General features: G+C 38.8%; 3 protein-coding genes across 4 annotated transcripts; 1 reads left to right on the forward strand and 2 right to left on the reverse strand.

Moving 5' to 3' along the window:
* Positions 1–1331: 1331 nt before the first annotated feature.
* LOC111493502 (nicotianamine synthase-like) lies at positions 1332–3022 on the forward strand (the record flags this gene model as incomplete). Its single annotated transcript, XM_023143205.1, has 2 exons — positions 1332–1851; positions 2271–3022. Coding segments are annotated over 2 exons (1071 nt in total), but the record flags the coding sequence as incomplete, so codon positions are not given.
* Positions 3023–4088: 1066 nt separating this feature from the next.
* LOC111493897 (homeobox protein knotted-1-like 1) lies at positions 4089–8631 on the reverse strand. 2 transcript variants are annotated; one of them, XM_023143802.1, is made up of 5 exons: positions 7461–8631; positions 7258–7368; positions 5827–5977; positions 4512–4765; positions 4089–4425 (listed from the first exon to the last, which is right to left on the reverse strand). In XM_023143802.1, the coding sequence occupies exons 1-5, from the start codon at positions 7704–7706 to the stop codon at positions 4228–4230; spliced, it is 960 nt and encodes a 319-aa protein (XP_022999570.1). In that variant the 5' UTR covers positions 7707–8631; the 3' UTR covers positions 4089–4227. The 2 variants fall into 2 exon arrangements, with proteins under 2 accessions (XP_022999570.1, XP_022999569.1); XM_023143801.1 differs by having other exon boundaries at positions 5827–5980; positions 7461–8630.
* Positions 8632–13028: 4397 nt separating this feature from the next.
* Positions 13029–17097, reverse strand: LOC111493893 (acyl-CoA-binding domain-containing protein 5-like). Its single transcript, XM_023143797.1, has 10 exons — positions 16712–17097; positions 16143–16484; positions 15124–15651; positions 14973–15038; positions 14690–14856; positions 14438–14594; positions 14256–14349; positions 13774–14165; positions 13566–13670; positions 13029–13466 (listed from the first exon to the last, which is right to left on the reverse strand). The coding sequence occupies exons 2-10, from the start codon at positions 16284–16286 to the stop codon at positions 13185–13187; spliced, it is 1935 nt and encodes a 644-aa protein (XP_022999565.1). The 5' UTR covers positions 16287–16484; positions 16712–17097; the 3' UTR covers positions 13029–13184.
* Positions 17098–17738: the final 641 nt, after the last annotated feature.

Here is a 17738-nt window from a genome sequence, read left to right on the forward strand (position 1 = left end):
AAAAAAAAAAAAAAAAAAAAAAAAAAAAAAAAAAAAAAAAAAAAAAAATCGATGCTTCCTAGGTCACATCAAATATTGTATAAAAAAATGAAATTATTTTGTAACTTGTCGTTTTAAAATTGGCTTGTTTTGTTACAATGTTTTTCAATTTAAAGTATTTGTCGAAAATCCCAACAAAAACAATGCATGAAACATGACATTTGGAATATTCAACGTTTCATTTTTCTTGAAATTATGTTGGAAAGGTTCGATCGATCGATTTAGATTGATAACTGATCAAATTTGAACGGAATATTTATCATCGAGATTCAAATATCTTAAACTCTACTTGAACCGTTTACTTGAAGATGCAAAATTGCATAAATACAGTTGAGATGACTTCTGAATTTTTTTCTTCCTCTTTCGATTTAGATTTGACAGTCACTTATTTGTCCTCCCAACTCGGTTCTAGGTCGTGACTGTGCAAATGGTAGACCTTTGAGCTAAGAAAACCTGCCTCGACCTTTGACGTTCGGTGCCTTAAGCACTTTGACCCGTGATTCATCTTGACCAAGGTTCAATCTTCAGTTTCGTTTCGATTCAATTCGAGCCCAAATAATATAGAAATTGATTCCATTATGATAAAACAAATAATTAGCTATAAATTTAAAATGAATGAGACTCGAGAGGAAAAAAAAAAGTTTTATGAATTTTGAGACGTTTTTACTCTATTTTTAACGCACCGAGAAATTTTAATAGAATTTGAACCTTCAACCTAGATGTAACAGCCAAAACCCACCCCCAACATATATTGTCTGCATCATCGTCAGTCTCACGGTTTTAAAATGCGTATACTGAAAAGAAGTTTTCACACCCCTTTAAAAAATACTTCGTTCCCCTCTTCAATCGACGTAGGATTTCACAATTCACCCCTTTTGAGCTAACGTCCTCGCTGACACACCGTCCAATGTCTGGTTCTGATACTATTTGTAATCTCCCAAGTCGACCATTAGTAGATATTGTCTGCTTTCAGCCTCACGGTTTATAATATGTCTGCTAGGTAGAAGTTTTCACACCTATAAAGAAGGTTTTGTTCCCTTTTGTAAATGATCTAACATATAATTTTTCATTAGGCTAGTTATGAAATAAAAAAGAATATTAGAGACTGACCATTAAACACAAAATAGTAATTTTATGTAATTTGTTAGACACGACGTTGAAAGGTTAATAATAACAGAACCCGTAACGCAACCCGACCACACATATATTTCGATTACAAAACCAAAATAAAATAGTGTTTTTTGGTTTTAAAAAAAAAATCAAAAGTGGGACCCAGAAATAGGCATAAATAATGTAGAACCTCTAAGGATGTTGTCATAGTGTGTAAAGAAGAGCAATCCTTTCACCAAAAAATTCCCAGCCATTCCCCTGTTGGTTTAGCCATGGAAGGCCCTCTGTTGCGAGAAGTGTGCGCCCTGTACGACCAAATCTCGAGCCTTGCCAGCCTCAAGCCTTCCAAAAATGTCGACACTCTCTTCACCCAACTAGTCCTCACGTGCTCCCCGCCCGCCCCTGGCCTTGATATCGCCTCTTTGCCTCAGCCACTTCAAGCCATGAGGGCTCATCTCATCCGTCTCTGCGCCACCGCTGAGGCGCTTCTTGAAGTTCATTTCTCTTCCATTTTGGCTTCCTTTGAGAATCCCATTCATAACTTGTCTATCTTTCCTTATTACTCTAATTACTTGAAGCTCTCTCTTCTCGAGTTCGATATTCTTATATCTCATTGTCGTCGGGTACCTTCTAGCATTGCATTCGTTGGCTCCGGCCCACTCCCGCTTTCCTCCATTGTCATGGCGTCCACTCATCTTAAGGGTAACTCAAACGCTAGTTGGCTAGCTAGTATTGCATGACATAAGATTATGCCACAAAATTCATCCTTGTCTTTTCGACGTGAGATTCCTAACAGGCTCCCTCGAGATGATGTCTCTTTGGGATCACCATTCTTAGATCTAGCCCAATTTTTTTGACTGAATATCGGATTCAGGTTCATCGGCTTAGATACACTATTAGATTAGTATCACGTTCTATCTCAAAATTAATTAATCATATGAAAAGTAACTCAGGTATCTTGCTAAGATGGTGAGACATCTTAATGTTTTTTTTTTTATATAAGATTTTCAAGAACTTATTGGGTTGAGTTGTGATGCGATAGATTATGGTAGATTTGTTATCTAGCTCTAATACCATGTTAGAATAATTCATAAACTTTTTCGTCTTATATTTCTCAATAGGTACTATTTTCCACAACTTTGACATCGACCCAGCTGCAAACTCCATGGCGAGGCGGTTGATTCGCTCGGACTCAGATTTATCGAAGCGGATGGTGTTTCACACGGCAGATGTAATGGAGGTGACGAAGGCGTTTGGAGAGTACGAGGTGGTGTTTTTAGCAGCATTGGTAGGGTTGGAGGAGGAAGAGAAAGGAAGGGTTTTGAGGCATTTAGGGAAGCACATGGCACCTGGGGCTTATTTGATGCTAAGGAGTGCACATGGAGCTAGAGCATTTCTCTACCCTGTTGTTGACGTTTCTGACATTGAAGCATCTGGGTTCGAGATTTTGTCCGTGTTTCACCCTACTGATGAAGTTATAAACTCCGTTGTTATTGCAAGAAAGGTGTCTGATCTCGTTCTCGATAACAATAATTATAATGACAACAACACAGATGATGAAAAACGAGGTGTTTTAGTTAACACCCCTATAATATTGGCCGAGAAGTGCTCGGGGTTTAAAGACTTCGGTCCCATGATCGATGAGCTTGGCATAGAAGAGCAACTTTCTTGAAATAGTTGCATTATTGTGAAGTATGTTTGGAATTGTCTTTCAGTATTCTAAATGAAAGGATTTGGTTGGGATGTGTGCAAAAATAATTTTCCAAATTGGGAAAACAAAAATAATTGAGGAATTCCAAAAGGGTAAACAAAGAACAAAGGATTGGTCTAAGGGATAATATACATATAAAGATGGACTTGTGTTTTGGCTTATTCTAAAACCTTATCTTCTCCCATTTTTGGTTCCAAGAACTCTTGTCTTTTGTTATACGATCGAATCTTCGTTTCTACTCGATAACCGGAGTTTTAAAAGTTCAGAAGATAGTTTTGAATTGTCTCAAAATTACCGTTCCTCCCTCTCCTGAGGCTTATGGAGCTCTTGAATAGCCTTCCCTTAATCGAGGCTCGATTCCTTTCTCTAGGAGATCTCGAACAAAGTACACCATTTGTTCGACATTTTAGTCACTTTTGACTACACTTTCAAGGTTTACAATTCTTTGTTCGATATTTAAGGATTCTATTGTCATGGCTTTGATATCATGTTAGGAATCACGACTCTCCATAATGATATGATATTGTACACTTTGAGCCTAAGCTCTCATGACTTTACTTTGGGCTTCCCCAAAAGGGCTCATACTAATGGACATAGAATTTCTCACTCGTAAACCCATGATCTTCTACTAAATTGGCCAATGTGAGACTCACTCCTAATAATAATCTTCAACATAGGATAGAGGAAAGAAGAGTTCTTTAGATATCATTCTCTCCCCTTCTTCTTTCTTGTTGTTGGTTATGTCGCACCACCGATCATCGGGGCATACATTTTTTTTATTGGGGATTTCGAGGTTTCCACATTTTTACAAAGAATGCTTCGTTCTCCTCTCCAACCGATGTGAGATCTCACAATCTACCCCATCGACCCCAGAGTCATCGCTGACATTATTAGCTGGCACACGTCTATTAGGGAGATGTTTCTACAACGTTATAAATAATATTTCGTTCCTCTGTCCAACCAACACGTGATCTCACAATTCTCACCCTCTTGGGAGCCCATCATCTTCGTTGACACACCACCTTTGGTTCTAATATCATTAGTAACAACCAAAACCTGCTACTAATAGATATTATCCGTTTTACCTAATTACGTATCACAATCAGCCTCACGATTTTAAAACACGGTCTATTAAGAAAAGGTTTTCACACCCTATAAGCAATATTTCGTTCCTTTCTCCAACCAATGTACCCTGAACATGGTTTAACTAAATTATCTTCAATTTCAAGTAACGACTTTGAAATGCACGGAAAGCCGGGTTGTTACAAACACTTTTACGTTCTAATATATTCACGTATTTCTGTCTAAAGGTAAGAAATTCTAAGTCTACAAAACCAAAGATAAACTACAGAAGAAGCTAAATCAAATTATATGGCCTGATTCAATCCTTTGATGCATCCCCCGTCCCCGTCCCCGTCCCCGTCCCCGACCCCGGCTCCATCCATGAGCATGAACCGCATATCTTCGGGCGGCTTCCAATGCCGCTTTCTCTGGTTTATGAACCAGTTATTGATCTGCTTTTGATCCAAACCAGTGATAACAGAGAGTTTTGATTTTTCCTCTTCCTATCAAACCAATAAACAACAAAGTTTCAAAAAAGAGACAAAAGTTGATCAAAATGATTGGTTTTTTGTAGAGATTGAAAGATTACCGTAGGATAAGGCCATTTATAATGAGCACTCCACCACTCAAGTAGAGCCATTCTTGCATCCTTTGGCAGCTTCTCCTTCTTCCTCTTCTTCAAGAATTCCTTCTTCAAACTGCTTAGATACCCACTGTACTTCTTTAGCAGCATTTCTTTGAGGTCTTGGTTTGTTTTTCGTGTGCTGAACGGCTCGTGATTCCCTGACGTTTCTACCTCCCCGTAGCTGCTCGGTTCTTCCTCTGGAGTCCCGGCTACTTCGTCTACAAACACACAAAACAGATGACGGGAAGTCGAAATATTTATAAATGACAGTGAGATTCCACATCGGTTGAGGAGGAGAACGAAACATTCTTTAAAGGGTGTAGAAACCTCTCCTAGTAGACGCGTTTTAAAAACTTTGAGCGGAAGCCCAAAAAGGACAATATCTAGTAGCAGTGGGCTTAGGTTGTTACAAATGGTATTAGAGCCAAACACTATGTAATGTACTAGTGAGGAGGCTGAGCCCCGAAGGGGGAGTGGACACGCTAGGCCTCAAAGGGGGTGGGGGGTGGATTGTGAGATCCCACATCGGTTGGGGAGAACGAAATATTCTTTGTAAGGGTGTATATACCTCTCCCTAAGAGACGCGTTTTAAAAAACCTAAGGGGAAGTCCAAAAAGATAAGCCTAAAGAGGACAATCTCTGCTAGCGGTGGGCTTGGGTCGTCACAAATGATATCAGAGCCAAACACCGGATAATGTGCAAATGAGGAGACTAAACCCTGAAGGGAGTGGATTGTGAGATCCCACATCGACTGGGGAGGAGAATGAAATATTCTTTATAAGGGTGTGGAAATCTCTCCCTATCAGAAGCGTTTTAAAAATCTTGGGAGGAAACCCAAAAAGGACAATATCTGCTAACTAGCGATGGGCTTGAGTCATTACAAATGGTATTAGAGCCAGACACCGGGCGATGTGCCAGTGAGGAGGCTAAGTCCCAAAAGGGGTGGCCACTCTGGGCCCCAAAGGAGGGTGGATTGTGAGATTCCACAACGATTATCGGTTAAGGAGGAGAACGAAATATTCTTTATAAAAGTGTGAAAACTTCTCCCTAGCATACACATTTTAAAAACCATGGTCCAAAGAGGACAATATCTGCTAGCGGAGGGCATCGGTCATTATAGTTTATGAGTTTTCACTCTCGGTAGAATCCCAAGAAATGAACAACTTTTTCATTAAAGTTCATACAAGATTCGTCATTGCGATAAGGATAAAGATCATAACCATGGTTGTTCGACAAAAGTAGCAATGTGATTTCAAGCCAAAATGGAAGAAGAAAGTACCATCGATGGCAGAGCGAGATTCGGACGTCGCAGTAAACGATCCTTTACACAGGTTGCTTAGCTCCAATTCAATGTTGGTCAAGAACATGGCTGCTTCATCAAATGGCTTGGATAGCTCATTCTTATATTGATGAAGCACCTCACAGTATGACTCCTTCACAAGAATCAATTATCAGATAAAATATTAGGAACCAAAACAAAAACAGCAGAAAGTTCACCAAATTGATACTTTAAAACCGCCCTTAGTTTTTGTCAATTAAGGTGTTCTCTATCGAATTATGGCTAAGCATAACAGTCTAAGCTCACCATTAGTAGATATTGTAAGTTTTGACCCTCGATCTCGCGGTTTTAAAACGTATCTCCTAAGGAGAGGTTTTCATACCCTTATAGGTAATACTTTGTTCCCTTCTTCAACCGATGTGGGATCTCGCAATTCATCCCCCTTAGGACTCAGCGTCCTCACTGACACACCATCCAGTGACTAACTCTAATACCATTTGTAACCGCCCAAATTCACCGCTAGATTTTATCTGCTTTGACCCTCGACCTCACGGTTTTAAAATGTGTCTTCTAGACATTGGGGCCCAGCGTCCTCACTAGCACACCGCTCGGTGATTGGCTCTGATACAATTTGTAACAGTCCAAACTCATCGCTAAAAGATATTGTATGCTTTGACCCTCGGTCTCACAGTTTTAAAACGTGTCTTTAAGGGAGAAATTTTCACTCCCTTATAGGGAATGCTTCATTCCCCTCTCCAACCGATGTGGGATCTCACAATTCATACTCTTTGGGCCAGTGTGCCAGTGTCCTCACCGGCACCCACCCAGTGATTGGCTTTGATGTCATTTGCAACAGTCCAAGCCTATCACTAGCAGATATTGTAAGCTTTGACCCTTGTCTCACGGTTTTAAAACACATCTTCTAGACTGAGATTTTCACACCCTTATAGAAAATGTTTCTTTCCTCTCTCCAACCGATGTGGGATCTCGCAATCCATCCCCTTTGAGGCCCAGTGTCCTCCCTAACACACCGCACACCTCCCGGTGACTGGCTCTGATACTATTTGTATCAGCCCAAGCCCATCGCTAGTAGATACTATCCACTATGACTCTTGACCTCACAATTTTAAAATATGTCTTTTAGGGAGAGGTTTCCTCACCCTTATAGGAAATGCTTCGTTTCGCTCTCCAACCAATGTAGGATCTCACATCGAATGGTCAACGTCTCCACACACGTTATTCACCCGTCAATAAATAGAGCATTTTTTTTCTACAAATCATCTCGAAGCTCGGGATCAAAACGGAATAACCCGAGTTTAGAGACTAAAACAATATGTAAAATTCACAACTAGGAAATCTAAAGTATAAGCCATTAAGATTTCCTTGTCAAGAATGATCGAAAAAACAACAAGAAATTGAAGAACAAAGTACCATAAAGTTGTCCAGTTGAGGATCAGCTCCCAACTCAATACAAGATCTAGAAGGATGATTTTCACGGCCAATTTCTTCAAGAAGAGAAGCCACTTGTGGTGGAGCTCCAACCTAGTTCATTTCAAGCACAAAACACAACAAAATTCAAAACAAGACAACCTCAAAAACTGCTAAAAACACCTCAAACAAGAAGATTTACAAACTTTTTGGCATTCAATGTAAGCAGAAACCAATTTTGGGTAAAGGGGATGGTTGATAATCTGAGTCTTGATCATGTCAGACATGTTCAAGCCAGTGGTGGGCTCTGCTTCAAGGTGAAGCAGTTCATCATCCACCATTAGAGCTTCATGAATGTCACCACAGCTGGTGCTAGCAATGGCTTCACCTCCAAGAACACCATTAGAATAAGAGGACATGACAGGGTTGTTAAGCCTGTAAAACTCTTCCATTTCTTCAAACTCCAAAGCTTGTAAGATTGAATTTTCTCTGTCTTAAACTTAAAATCCCTAGAGAGAGAGTGAGAGGAAAGTTTAGGTTATAGAAAGAAAAAGAAAAAAGAAACTGATGTAATAATGATGATACTAAGAAAAAAAATGTTATGAGGCAGCTAAATTCTAGGGGGGTTCCATTTCTGTCATCATATATTCATTCTAAACTAAAGTGAGTGCATCAAGGCCTCTTTCCATCTAAAAATTAACAAAACCCTCTTGCTCGTTTCGGAAAATTTTCGAGAAGAACGTTTAAGAATGATGAACATTCCGTAGAATAAGATATTATTTCATCTAACGACAGGTCAAATGTTTATTCTTTCTTCGTTGTTTCTCGTAAGAACAACGTTCAAGAATAAGAGATTATATCATCTCATGACGAATCAAATGTTCATCGAAAGAAGCGCGTAAAAAATAGTTAAGACCTCTGTTTAGCCGGTTAAACTAGGTGTAGAAATAAAAACAAACTCTTTTGCTTATCGTAAGAAAAACGTTCAAGAACGATGAACAATCCATAGAAAAAGATATTATATCATCTAATGACAGATCAAATGTTCATCGATGCAAGCACGCAATGCATTAAAAGGTAGTTTTAGACCTTCGTTTGGCCTCTTAAACTCACTTGGTATATAAAAACTCAACGAACCCTTTTAGAACGATAAACAATCTATAGAATAAGATATTATATGATGTAATAACAGATCAAATGTTGATCGAAACAAGCACAAAACCGAGGAAAAACATGTTTTAGACCATTGTTTGGCCTAAAAACTTTGTCAAAAACACAAGTTTCTACAAGATTTTTCCAACATATTGAAAGATATAAGAAAAAAAGAGTAAAGAAATGAGAAAGTTTTTGAGAAACGTGGATGAAAGAACAGGTGATGGAAGGATTTGACAAGGCTAAGCTCTAGCCTGTATTTGTAGAGGTCATATAGCTCTGTCTCTCCAAGTTTGAAGTGACATTCCTCCAGCTTTCATGATCTGATTGGCTAACTCACTGCTACTATCAACTCCATCTTTAATTTACTGTTCATTTCTCTTTTCTTTTTCAATTCTTTTTTTCCTTTCCATAAACAACCACAAGAAGGGTTTCCACTCATGGAAAAAAATAAGACACAAAGATGCTTTGTTTTTGTGTTCACAGCTAGCTGAGCTGAGCTGAGCTGAGCTGCTGCTGCTGCTGTTGTTTTCTGTTTTGTCTGTCGGTTTCTTGGTTTGGCAGATCCATGAGATAACAACAAATTGCATATTCAATGAAGAACTCTTTTGCTATGTGATAATAAAGCTAAATTTCTTGTAAGTTTGTACTCATTGCATGAAAATGGGATCTTTAGAACAAATAATTGGCTCATATGCACCCAAAACAATCATTATTTACCTGTTGGCATCAGGTGGAAAGAAAAGCCAATTATAGCTTTTAATCGATTAGAGTTGGAAAAGATAACGTAATGATCAAGAATGATAACTTAGTCTGAAAGCGAACTCTGAGATCTCACATTGGTTGGGAAGGAGAACAGAGTATTCTTTATAAGAGTGTGGAAATCTCTCCCTCGTAAACACATTTTAAAAATTTTGAGTAAAAGATCGAAGAACATAATGTTTGTTAGCGGTCGGCTTGAGTTGTTATACAAACAATATTCTTATTATAGTATAGAGAATCTCAATCGTTGTAGATTGGCTTGATCAACAAGTGTCATGAGTATAGTAAAAAGTTATTACTATAACCCGAGCACTCGTAGATATCCATCCATGATGATCAATAAGTGTCGTGAGTTGAGTAAAAGGTTCGAGTTTCCTTGATACCCAAATGATGAGGTGTCACGTTGGTTGTCTTGTGCACATAAGCTAGCTCGAAAACTTTTGGATATTCAAACAAAGTTCATAAACATGCATTTTGTCATATGAAATATTCGGTTTCATTCGAGCTTCTATCTTAACTTAGATAAATCAAATGAGACGCTCGACCCAGATGGCTTGAGACGTCGAGTAAAGTCTCGATCATCTCCAAAAGCAGAGCGGTTAACTTCGAGTCTCCCGAGGCAAATCTTGGATCAGCTTTTGTTTGTGTTTGCTAAATAAGAAATGAGTCAAAAGTTAGAGATGATTGCAACTTTTTTAGGAGAAAAAGTTTTCATTATCCCAAATTAATTTACTCCAAAATCAAACTGTTGAAGATTCCAATCAGGTGCTAATTTATTTTGGTTGTCTGCTAGCTGCCACTAAACACAGCCACAAACACATTTTTTTTTCAATTTTTGAGTATCAGTTGGATCTTTGAAGATTGCTTGAACATTTAGAGAAAGATTTGTAGTTTATAAGTCAAAAGAGTTCTTCATTCTTCCCACCACGATTCTCGAAAAAAAAAATAATGGATTTATACCCGTAAATGAATGTTTTATCACTAATAATTATATCGATTAAAACCCTGAATTTTTATAGTTTTGAGATTATATGTTGTTCGCTTTGACCTGTTACGTATCGTCGTCAATCTCATGATTTTAAAACGGGAGAACAAACATTTTAAAATGGGAGTGCTTTGTTCTACTCTCTAATTGATGTGGGATCTTACAATTCACCCTCTTTAGGAGTCAAACGTCCTCATTGACACATTGATCGGTGTCAGGATCTTATACTATTTGTAACAGCACAAGCTCATTATTAGTAGATATTGTCTGGTTTCTCCTAAAGAAGACAATACATGCTAACGATGGGCTTGGGCTGTTACAAATGGTATTAGAGGCAGATACTGAGCGGTGTGCTAGGAGAATGTTGGGCCCTGAAGGGAGGGAGGGAGTGGACATTGGACGGTGTGTCAATGAAAACATTGGGCCTCAAAGGGGGTGGATTGTGGGATCTCACATCGATTGGAGAGAGAAACGAGTACCAGCGAAAATGTTGGATTGTGAAATTCGATTAGAGAAACAAACAAAGCATTCTTCATAAGGGTGTGATACCTCTTCCTTTCTAGAAAAAACCTTAAGAGAAAGTTTAAAAAGGACAATATTAGGTTTGAACTGTTATACTAATGCTCTCCTATCAAACTTAACGATGCATATCTACTAACTCTAACAATCAATGTCTTCATGCGACGATGTAGTTTAATGGGATGTCTGGAGGCAACCTCTTGCCCAACCGTTAGCAATCCGACTCCATGAAGATGTTGCTCGTCCGCTAATATCTACACGGAAGAAGTGACTGAAACAATTTCATTGATAAATCAAATAAAAGATAAAACACCCGAAATAACTCGGTATAATTTCTTAACGAAGAAAGGCTAAAATCAATAATGGTGGACACAATTCACAACAAGGTCCAAAAAATAGGCTGCCTAAGACTTAGTTTTTTGAATTGCCTCATTAAGGAAGCCCATGATAACGGGAAGGCCATAAACCCCTCTCATAACTAAATTCGTTGGAGAGGAAAACGAAACATTTCAACATCTCCATAGTAGACACGTTTTAATATCGTGAGGCTGACGTCGATACGCAACGGGCTAAAGCAGACAATATGTGCTAGCTGTGGGCTTGGACTGTTACAAATGATATTAGAGCTATATATCGGGTGGCATGCCAACGAGGACGTTGGATCCCAAGGGAGATGGATTGTGAGATTCCACATTAGTTAGAGAGGAAAACGAACAAGCCAAATCTAATACGAAAGGGAGGGAATTAACACCTGAACTCTCATAAAATATCAGACAAAACCATCAAAATTAGGTCAATTGCCATATTCTCCTCGGCCAAATCAACCATTTTCACACCAAAAAAAAACTAATTTTGGAACTACAATCGAATTATGTTCGAGTAAATTTGTACCTTAAGTCTATACACTAGCTACCATATTCTTTTCGTCAGAAAATCTTTTAAGTTCATCCAGCTGAGTGATATTATAGAAAATTTAAGTTGAGATTCCTACCTAGCAATATCGATAATTTTTTGATATGTTCGAGAGTTATAGAAGCGAGACACTCCACAAAACAATTAATTATGACTTGAAAAAATATTTGGATACTTTACACCGAAGATAGTATACCTTTTAAGATGAGCCTGCACTAACAACCTCTCATTCGGTGTTACAAACAATTGATGATTTGAAAATCCAGATCAACTTTAGAGTTAATTCATACTCATTTGAATTCTCTCGAGTTCAAATAAATGACAATTTTAAGTTCCGTAAAGCTATATCAGATTGAACCAAACTAACTTGATCGGACCCAACCCAATCTAATCCAATCCAACCTAACCCTATCTAAACAATTGAGTTAGGTCTATCGGGCTCGATCCAACCCAACCTGATCGAAAACGACCCAACCCAACTTGATCCAATCCACGGACACCCTTAGGAACTAGGGTCGGTCGATCCAAAAAAAAATGGTCCTAAAGGAATGAGGCCCATTAAATGTGGGAGCCCAAGAGAAAAAGGCCCATGAAGGAACAAGCAAACCCAAAACAGAATAAATAAATAAATAAATAAGACACGTGGCGAGAGGAGAAGAGTTGGGGGCAGTGAGGTAAAGAAGGCGGAAGCGTACGAATAAAGTCAGAGAGGATACGTGGATGACGTAGCGAGATGGGAAGGTCAGCTGTCACATCAACAAACTCGACACGACCGGTGACATTAGAAAGCCCCATCAATTCACACCATTATCTCTCTCTCTCTCTCTTTCTCTCTAAATCTCTTTCATTTATTTCTACCATAAATCAATCACTTGCTGACGTGGCAGACAGATCAGACAGCTGCTGACACAGACCACTCCATTTCCTTCTCTCTTATTTTAATATTATTTTCACAAAAAGAAGCTTTTTGACACCTCGACAGTATCGCGCGCGATGCGCGGGAGGCCTAGTGGGGCCCACATCGTTTCTTTTTTCTTTTTCAGGAAATCTTAATTTAATTTTAATTTTAATTTTAATTTTATTTAATTTGGTCCTTGTGTGGGACCCATAACTAACAGTGAACTAACGTCCTACTTCCTACGCATCACATTTTCTTGTTTCCTTCTTTTTGTTTTTCTTTTTTAAATTCCAAAATATATTAAATGTATATTCCATAAATAAACTTTGAAATTTTAAATTTAAATTTAACTCAAAAAGGAATTCTTAGTATTTTATATTTATGTCGAACAAGAGTCAATTTAAGCATAGTTCAATTGATATAAGTATATATTATCGAGTAACGCTTCAAAACTAAAACTTAAAGTTGTATAGCATTTACTTGAAACCGTGTAACAATCTAAAGTTTCATTCTTAGGGATTTTGATAGTCGTCTCGATGATCAAGAGAGACAAAGGATTTGAATTTCACAATCGAAGTATGGAAACCGAACGGATCCCCTTCGTAAATGTGTGATTCCTACAATTCAAGATACAAAACTGTGTTTACAAACATTTTCTTTTCTTCCAACATGTTTTTACATTTTTTCTTTTTGGTCTCATTCTCAAACAGATCCATTTCCAGGTCCTCCTAATGTTAAAAACACACCCTGAAGATCATCTCTAAGCTTGACAGGCAATGAAGATGGACTTGGTTTTATGATTGGAACTGGAGGTGGACCTGGTTGAGCTTGCCTCAAGCTCTGAGCTGACTCGGACATCAAAACCATCGGTCGTTGCTGCGAGTTCTTCGACGGTTCTATGTGATTCGAGTTCAGGACTGTGTTTACAGGAAGAGGTGGACTTTCTGTTACAATGCTGGCTGCTCTTGAGAAGACCCCAGGTCCCTGATTCAACACAAGACTTTTCAATATCTTGGAAAAGTTTTCATTTGTTTATCTACTTGAAAGGAGAGGAAGAAAGTTCGAGTTTTTGGCGACGCTTACGGGTGCGAACAGGACACCTCTATATACTTTCCCATTGACAGTAGCAGTCATCAGGAAGCCAGAGTCGAACGCCCCGTCAACTCTTCCACGCACCTCCGATCCAATCTGAAACAAACATGATGTCGAAGTATTAAAAAGTGATAAAGATGTACATGTCAGGAATGTTGCTCTTGATGATATGTGATGGTGTATTATTGAGATAAGCTACCGGGTTTTGAATGAGACCAGTCTCCAAGGACTTCTGTCCCACCGGGCGAACAACGTGGAGAAGCTGCAGCTGTTCAGTCTTTAGTTGATTCTGGTGTCCGAAATATGGAAGCTCTTGCTGTGGAGTGCTTTGGACAACATTTTGGAACTCGGATTGAGTCCTAGAAATGCGGTACGGATCACTAGTTGAGCTATGATTCACACGCTTAAGAAGGCGTAATCCTCCTTGGGAGCTTGTTACTGAATCAGAGACTTTTCGAGCTGGGGTCTGTTCTTGATCGGATTGCGATGGAGATGAATGCTGGGACAGCGACAAAGAATGCTCCTCTTGCTCAGATTCAACCTCCCACACTTTCGGATTCATGGTTCTCCTCCGTTTTGGATGCAACGTCTCTGGAAACGTAATCAAAGCTAGATCGTTCAAGCACATCGAACATGTTTTGTAATCGAGAATCGACTTGAGAAACTAACACTGAAACTGACCTGACATGAAATGAGCAGCGTGTTTTGTCTCCGATTTCGGTTCATGATCTCCCTTTCTAATCAGATCTATGTTGTTCCCCATAAGCTTCGTTTTCTGATTCAATGAAAACACCAAATGATATAACAACAACTTAACGACAATGCAATAAAAGCTTATGTACTTGAGCTGTGTGTTTTCGTACCATGCCGCTCTGATCTTCTCTGAAAGAATTCTTACTCTGATTATTCCAGTGGTTTCCAAAAATTTTGCACATCGAAACATTGTACCGACCATTTGGATGCGCTGCTCCAAGTTGCAAGACCAACAGATCATTGAGAGGTCGTTCATCCTCCCCACACCTACGAATTCCACAAAATAACACAGAAAACAAATGAATCGACGAACCCGAATTAGGAATGTCGCTCGCTGTCTATAAAGTTTAGTGCTAAACTACCCTCCATATATGACGATGTCTGAGTCTGCAACCACAGCTGTGTGAGAAAATCTTCCTTGAGGTTGTTGACCGCACGTTTCGAGCTGAGTCCACGAGCACGTACATAAATCAAGCACCCATGCATCATTGTAGTATTGTCTATCTCCAACCCCACCTAGGATGTATACCTGCATATAGGAAAGATCAGTCGTGGCCTAAAGCAGCAGATGACATGATCATAAGGTTCTGAATGTTTCTGTGTTTTTTATTATACAATAATATTAACCGCAGCATAACGACTTGCCTTCGTTGCAATATTAACCGCAGCATGACCTGCCCGAACACCGGGTGAAGATCCTTGAACACACAACTATTGACAAAAAAGATGAAACAGCCATTGAGACAAAGATCATTGCCAATTTCCAAAGCAAAATAGTTGAAATAAAGATCAATACTCTAGACCAAGTCAGCGAGCGCATGTCGAGCATATCGACGCCCCCTTGATATCGATCTCCACAGTCCCCGCCATAAACTAAAAGCTTGTGACCAACTGCTGTAGCAGAATGACTATCCCTAGGAATTGGAACATCACCCCTCACCTCTGTATTCATCCACACCATAGTCTTGAGGTTCAAAATGTGCAGATCATTCAAGTAATTTGATTCACCCTCTCCACTTCCCCCGAAAATAACCAGTTTGTCATTTCCAATGAGTGTAGCCGTGTGACTTTCTCGTGGTGCTGGTGGATTCCCTTTACATTCAGGTTGTGTCCATTCCTTGGTTCCAAGGTCCAAAATGTGAAGATCATTTACCTTCTTAGAGCCATTTGTACCACCAAAAACTATCATTTGGCTTCCAACAATTACAGCGCCGTGGCTGTCTCTCGGTCCCGGACTGTGTCCCGTCGTTACCATGTTGGTCCAGAGCATGGTATCAAGATTAAGTACAAGAACATCACTGAAATGCAACCCCCCACAGCATCCCTAGATTGGAGTATTGGAAGAACAAATCACAAAAACAGCATAGAAACACATAAAGAAAGCATAAAACATTCACACTGGAACATAACTCAAAAGGATTTCCCTCATACACAACAGCAGATTTTCTTTTTCTTATATGAATCTTTTTCTTACACATGAATCTAGACCCAATAATTAATGTAAACAGTGCCAAGCTTAGAGTGTGTGCAAGATGAGAAAATCAAGAGGGTTAGAGGAGAATTTCCCAGCCAGCAGTTTAACTGTGTGTACAAATTTGAGTAACTAAAAACTAAAACCAGAGAAAGATAAGCCTGTTTTTTAGTCAAAGATAGCTATTCAGATTAACAGAGAAATAACAGGAACAAAAAAGGGAGAGAGAAAAGAGCAGAGTATCCATTTCCTAGTAGAATTGATGAAGACATACAGCTTAAACAGCTCAGTTGCAGAGTTTCAGACAATCTCAAAGGAAATCAAACGAAGAAAAAAGAACATACCCCAAAAACATAGACATTTCCTTGGTAATAACAAGCAGAATGCCCCCATCGTTCAGAAGGGATAAAGCCCATGACCTTAGGATACAGCCACATTGCCTTCTTCTTAGAAGTTTCTCCTCCTCCTCCTCCCACAGAAGACCTCATTTGGGTTCTCTCTCTAATTTCCTCTCTTTCAGAAGTAAAGCTATTTGGGTATTTTTACTTCAACACAGTGCTTGACATGAAATAGAAGGCAGAGAGAGGAGAAATGGGGAGTCAAAAGACGACATGAACAAGCCAAGTGATGTATCAACTATCAGTGTCGATAGACATGAAAAGATGGGAGCTTTCAAGTTCAAATCACTGTGGCACCCAACAACAACAACAGAAGCTTGTGGTGAGAATAACATAAGAAAAGAAAAAGAAAAGAAAAAGAAACGAAAATGAGACACTTTTTTTCACTTAGGCATTTTATCAAACACCTAATAGGCACATGAGTTGGGGCGCTGAGTAGACATATAAATACACAATAGAATTCAAACACAAGGTGTTAATATCAAGTTAGTGATGTAATGTCATTGAGAAAGTACCTGTAGATAGAGAAAGAGACAGATTTCCATAAAAAAATTCATTTTCTTTCACAAATTGTCTATCTAAAAATGATGAACGAAGTGGAGGGGGAGCATTGGATTATGGGAAATGATGAAGAGGGTGTTTTGGGTTTCGGGGTTCCTTTTTTTTCTCTTCTTTTGTTGAAGAAGAGAGATTAAAAAATGGTCACATGATATGGGGATTGATGGAAATGGGAAAGAAAGCTCTTTCTCTCTCTCTCTCTAGAAATGAACAACAGAGATGGGAGAGAGAAACAAAGAAAGAAACAGAGACAGCATAACCAAAAACTCAATTTTCAAGGCAGCCATTGATGTCGATCTAGAAATGTGTTTTCTCGAGGGTGTTTTTTGGGGGTAAACATGGGGCGTTGGGCTTTGTAACAGAGTGGCGAAGAAATTCTTTTATCTTTCTAGTTTTGGGAAGAGGGATATGCTGTTTTGATTGCCTCAACTCTCACAAAACCCAAACCTCTTTCTGTTGGGCTTCATTCACACTATTTGTTAGTTGTGGGTTTAAACTATTACAAATGGTATTAAATTCATTTACCGAACGAAATGCTAGCGAGGACGTTAGGCTCCCAAGAGAGTAGATTGTGAGATCTCATATCATTTCCCTTTCATATGCATTTTAAAACTGTGAGACCGACAACAATACATAACAGGCCAAACAGACAATATTTGCTAGCGGTGGACTTAGACTATTACACCGAGCTTCCCTTCCTTTTATACTAAAGGTCAGTTCAGCAGGAGTGAAAATTCTTCTTACCTATCCCGTGTATTAAGATGCCACGTCTTCAAGAGACCTTAGAATGTAAGATTCAATTTAAAAGTATTATTAGGTTCTTGACCACGAAGAACGAGGCTCCCGAGACCTATTATTCTAATCCAACAAACGTAGACCGATAAAACAACTAAATTTAAAAATAATATTTTAAAGCATAATTCTTAAAAAAAAAAAAAAAAAAAAAAAAAAAAAAAAAAAAAAAAAAAAAAAAAAAAAAAAAAA

The sequence above is a fragment of the Cucurbita maxima genome, unplaced genomic scaffold (assembly GCF_002738345.1).
Source record: "Cucurbita maxima cultivar Rimu unplaced genomic scaffold, Cmax_1.0 Cma_Scf00019, whole genome shotgun sequence".
NCBI lineage: Eukaryota > Viridiplantae > Streptophyta > Magnoliopsida > Cucurbitales > Cucurbitaceae > Cucurbita > Cucurbita maxima.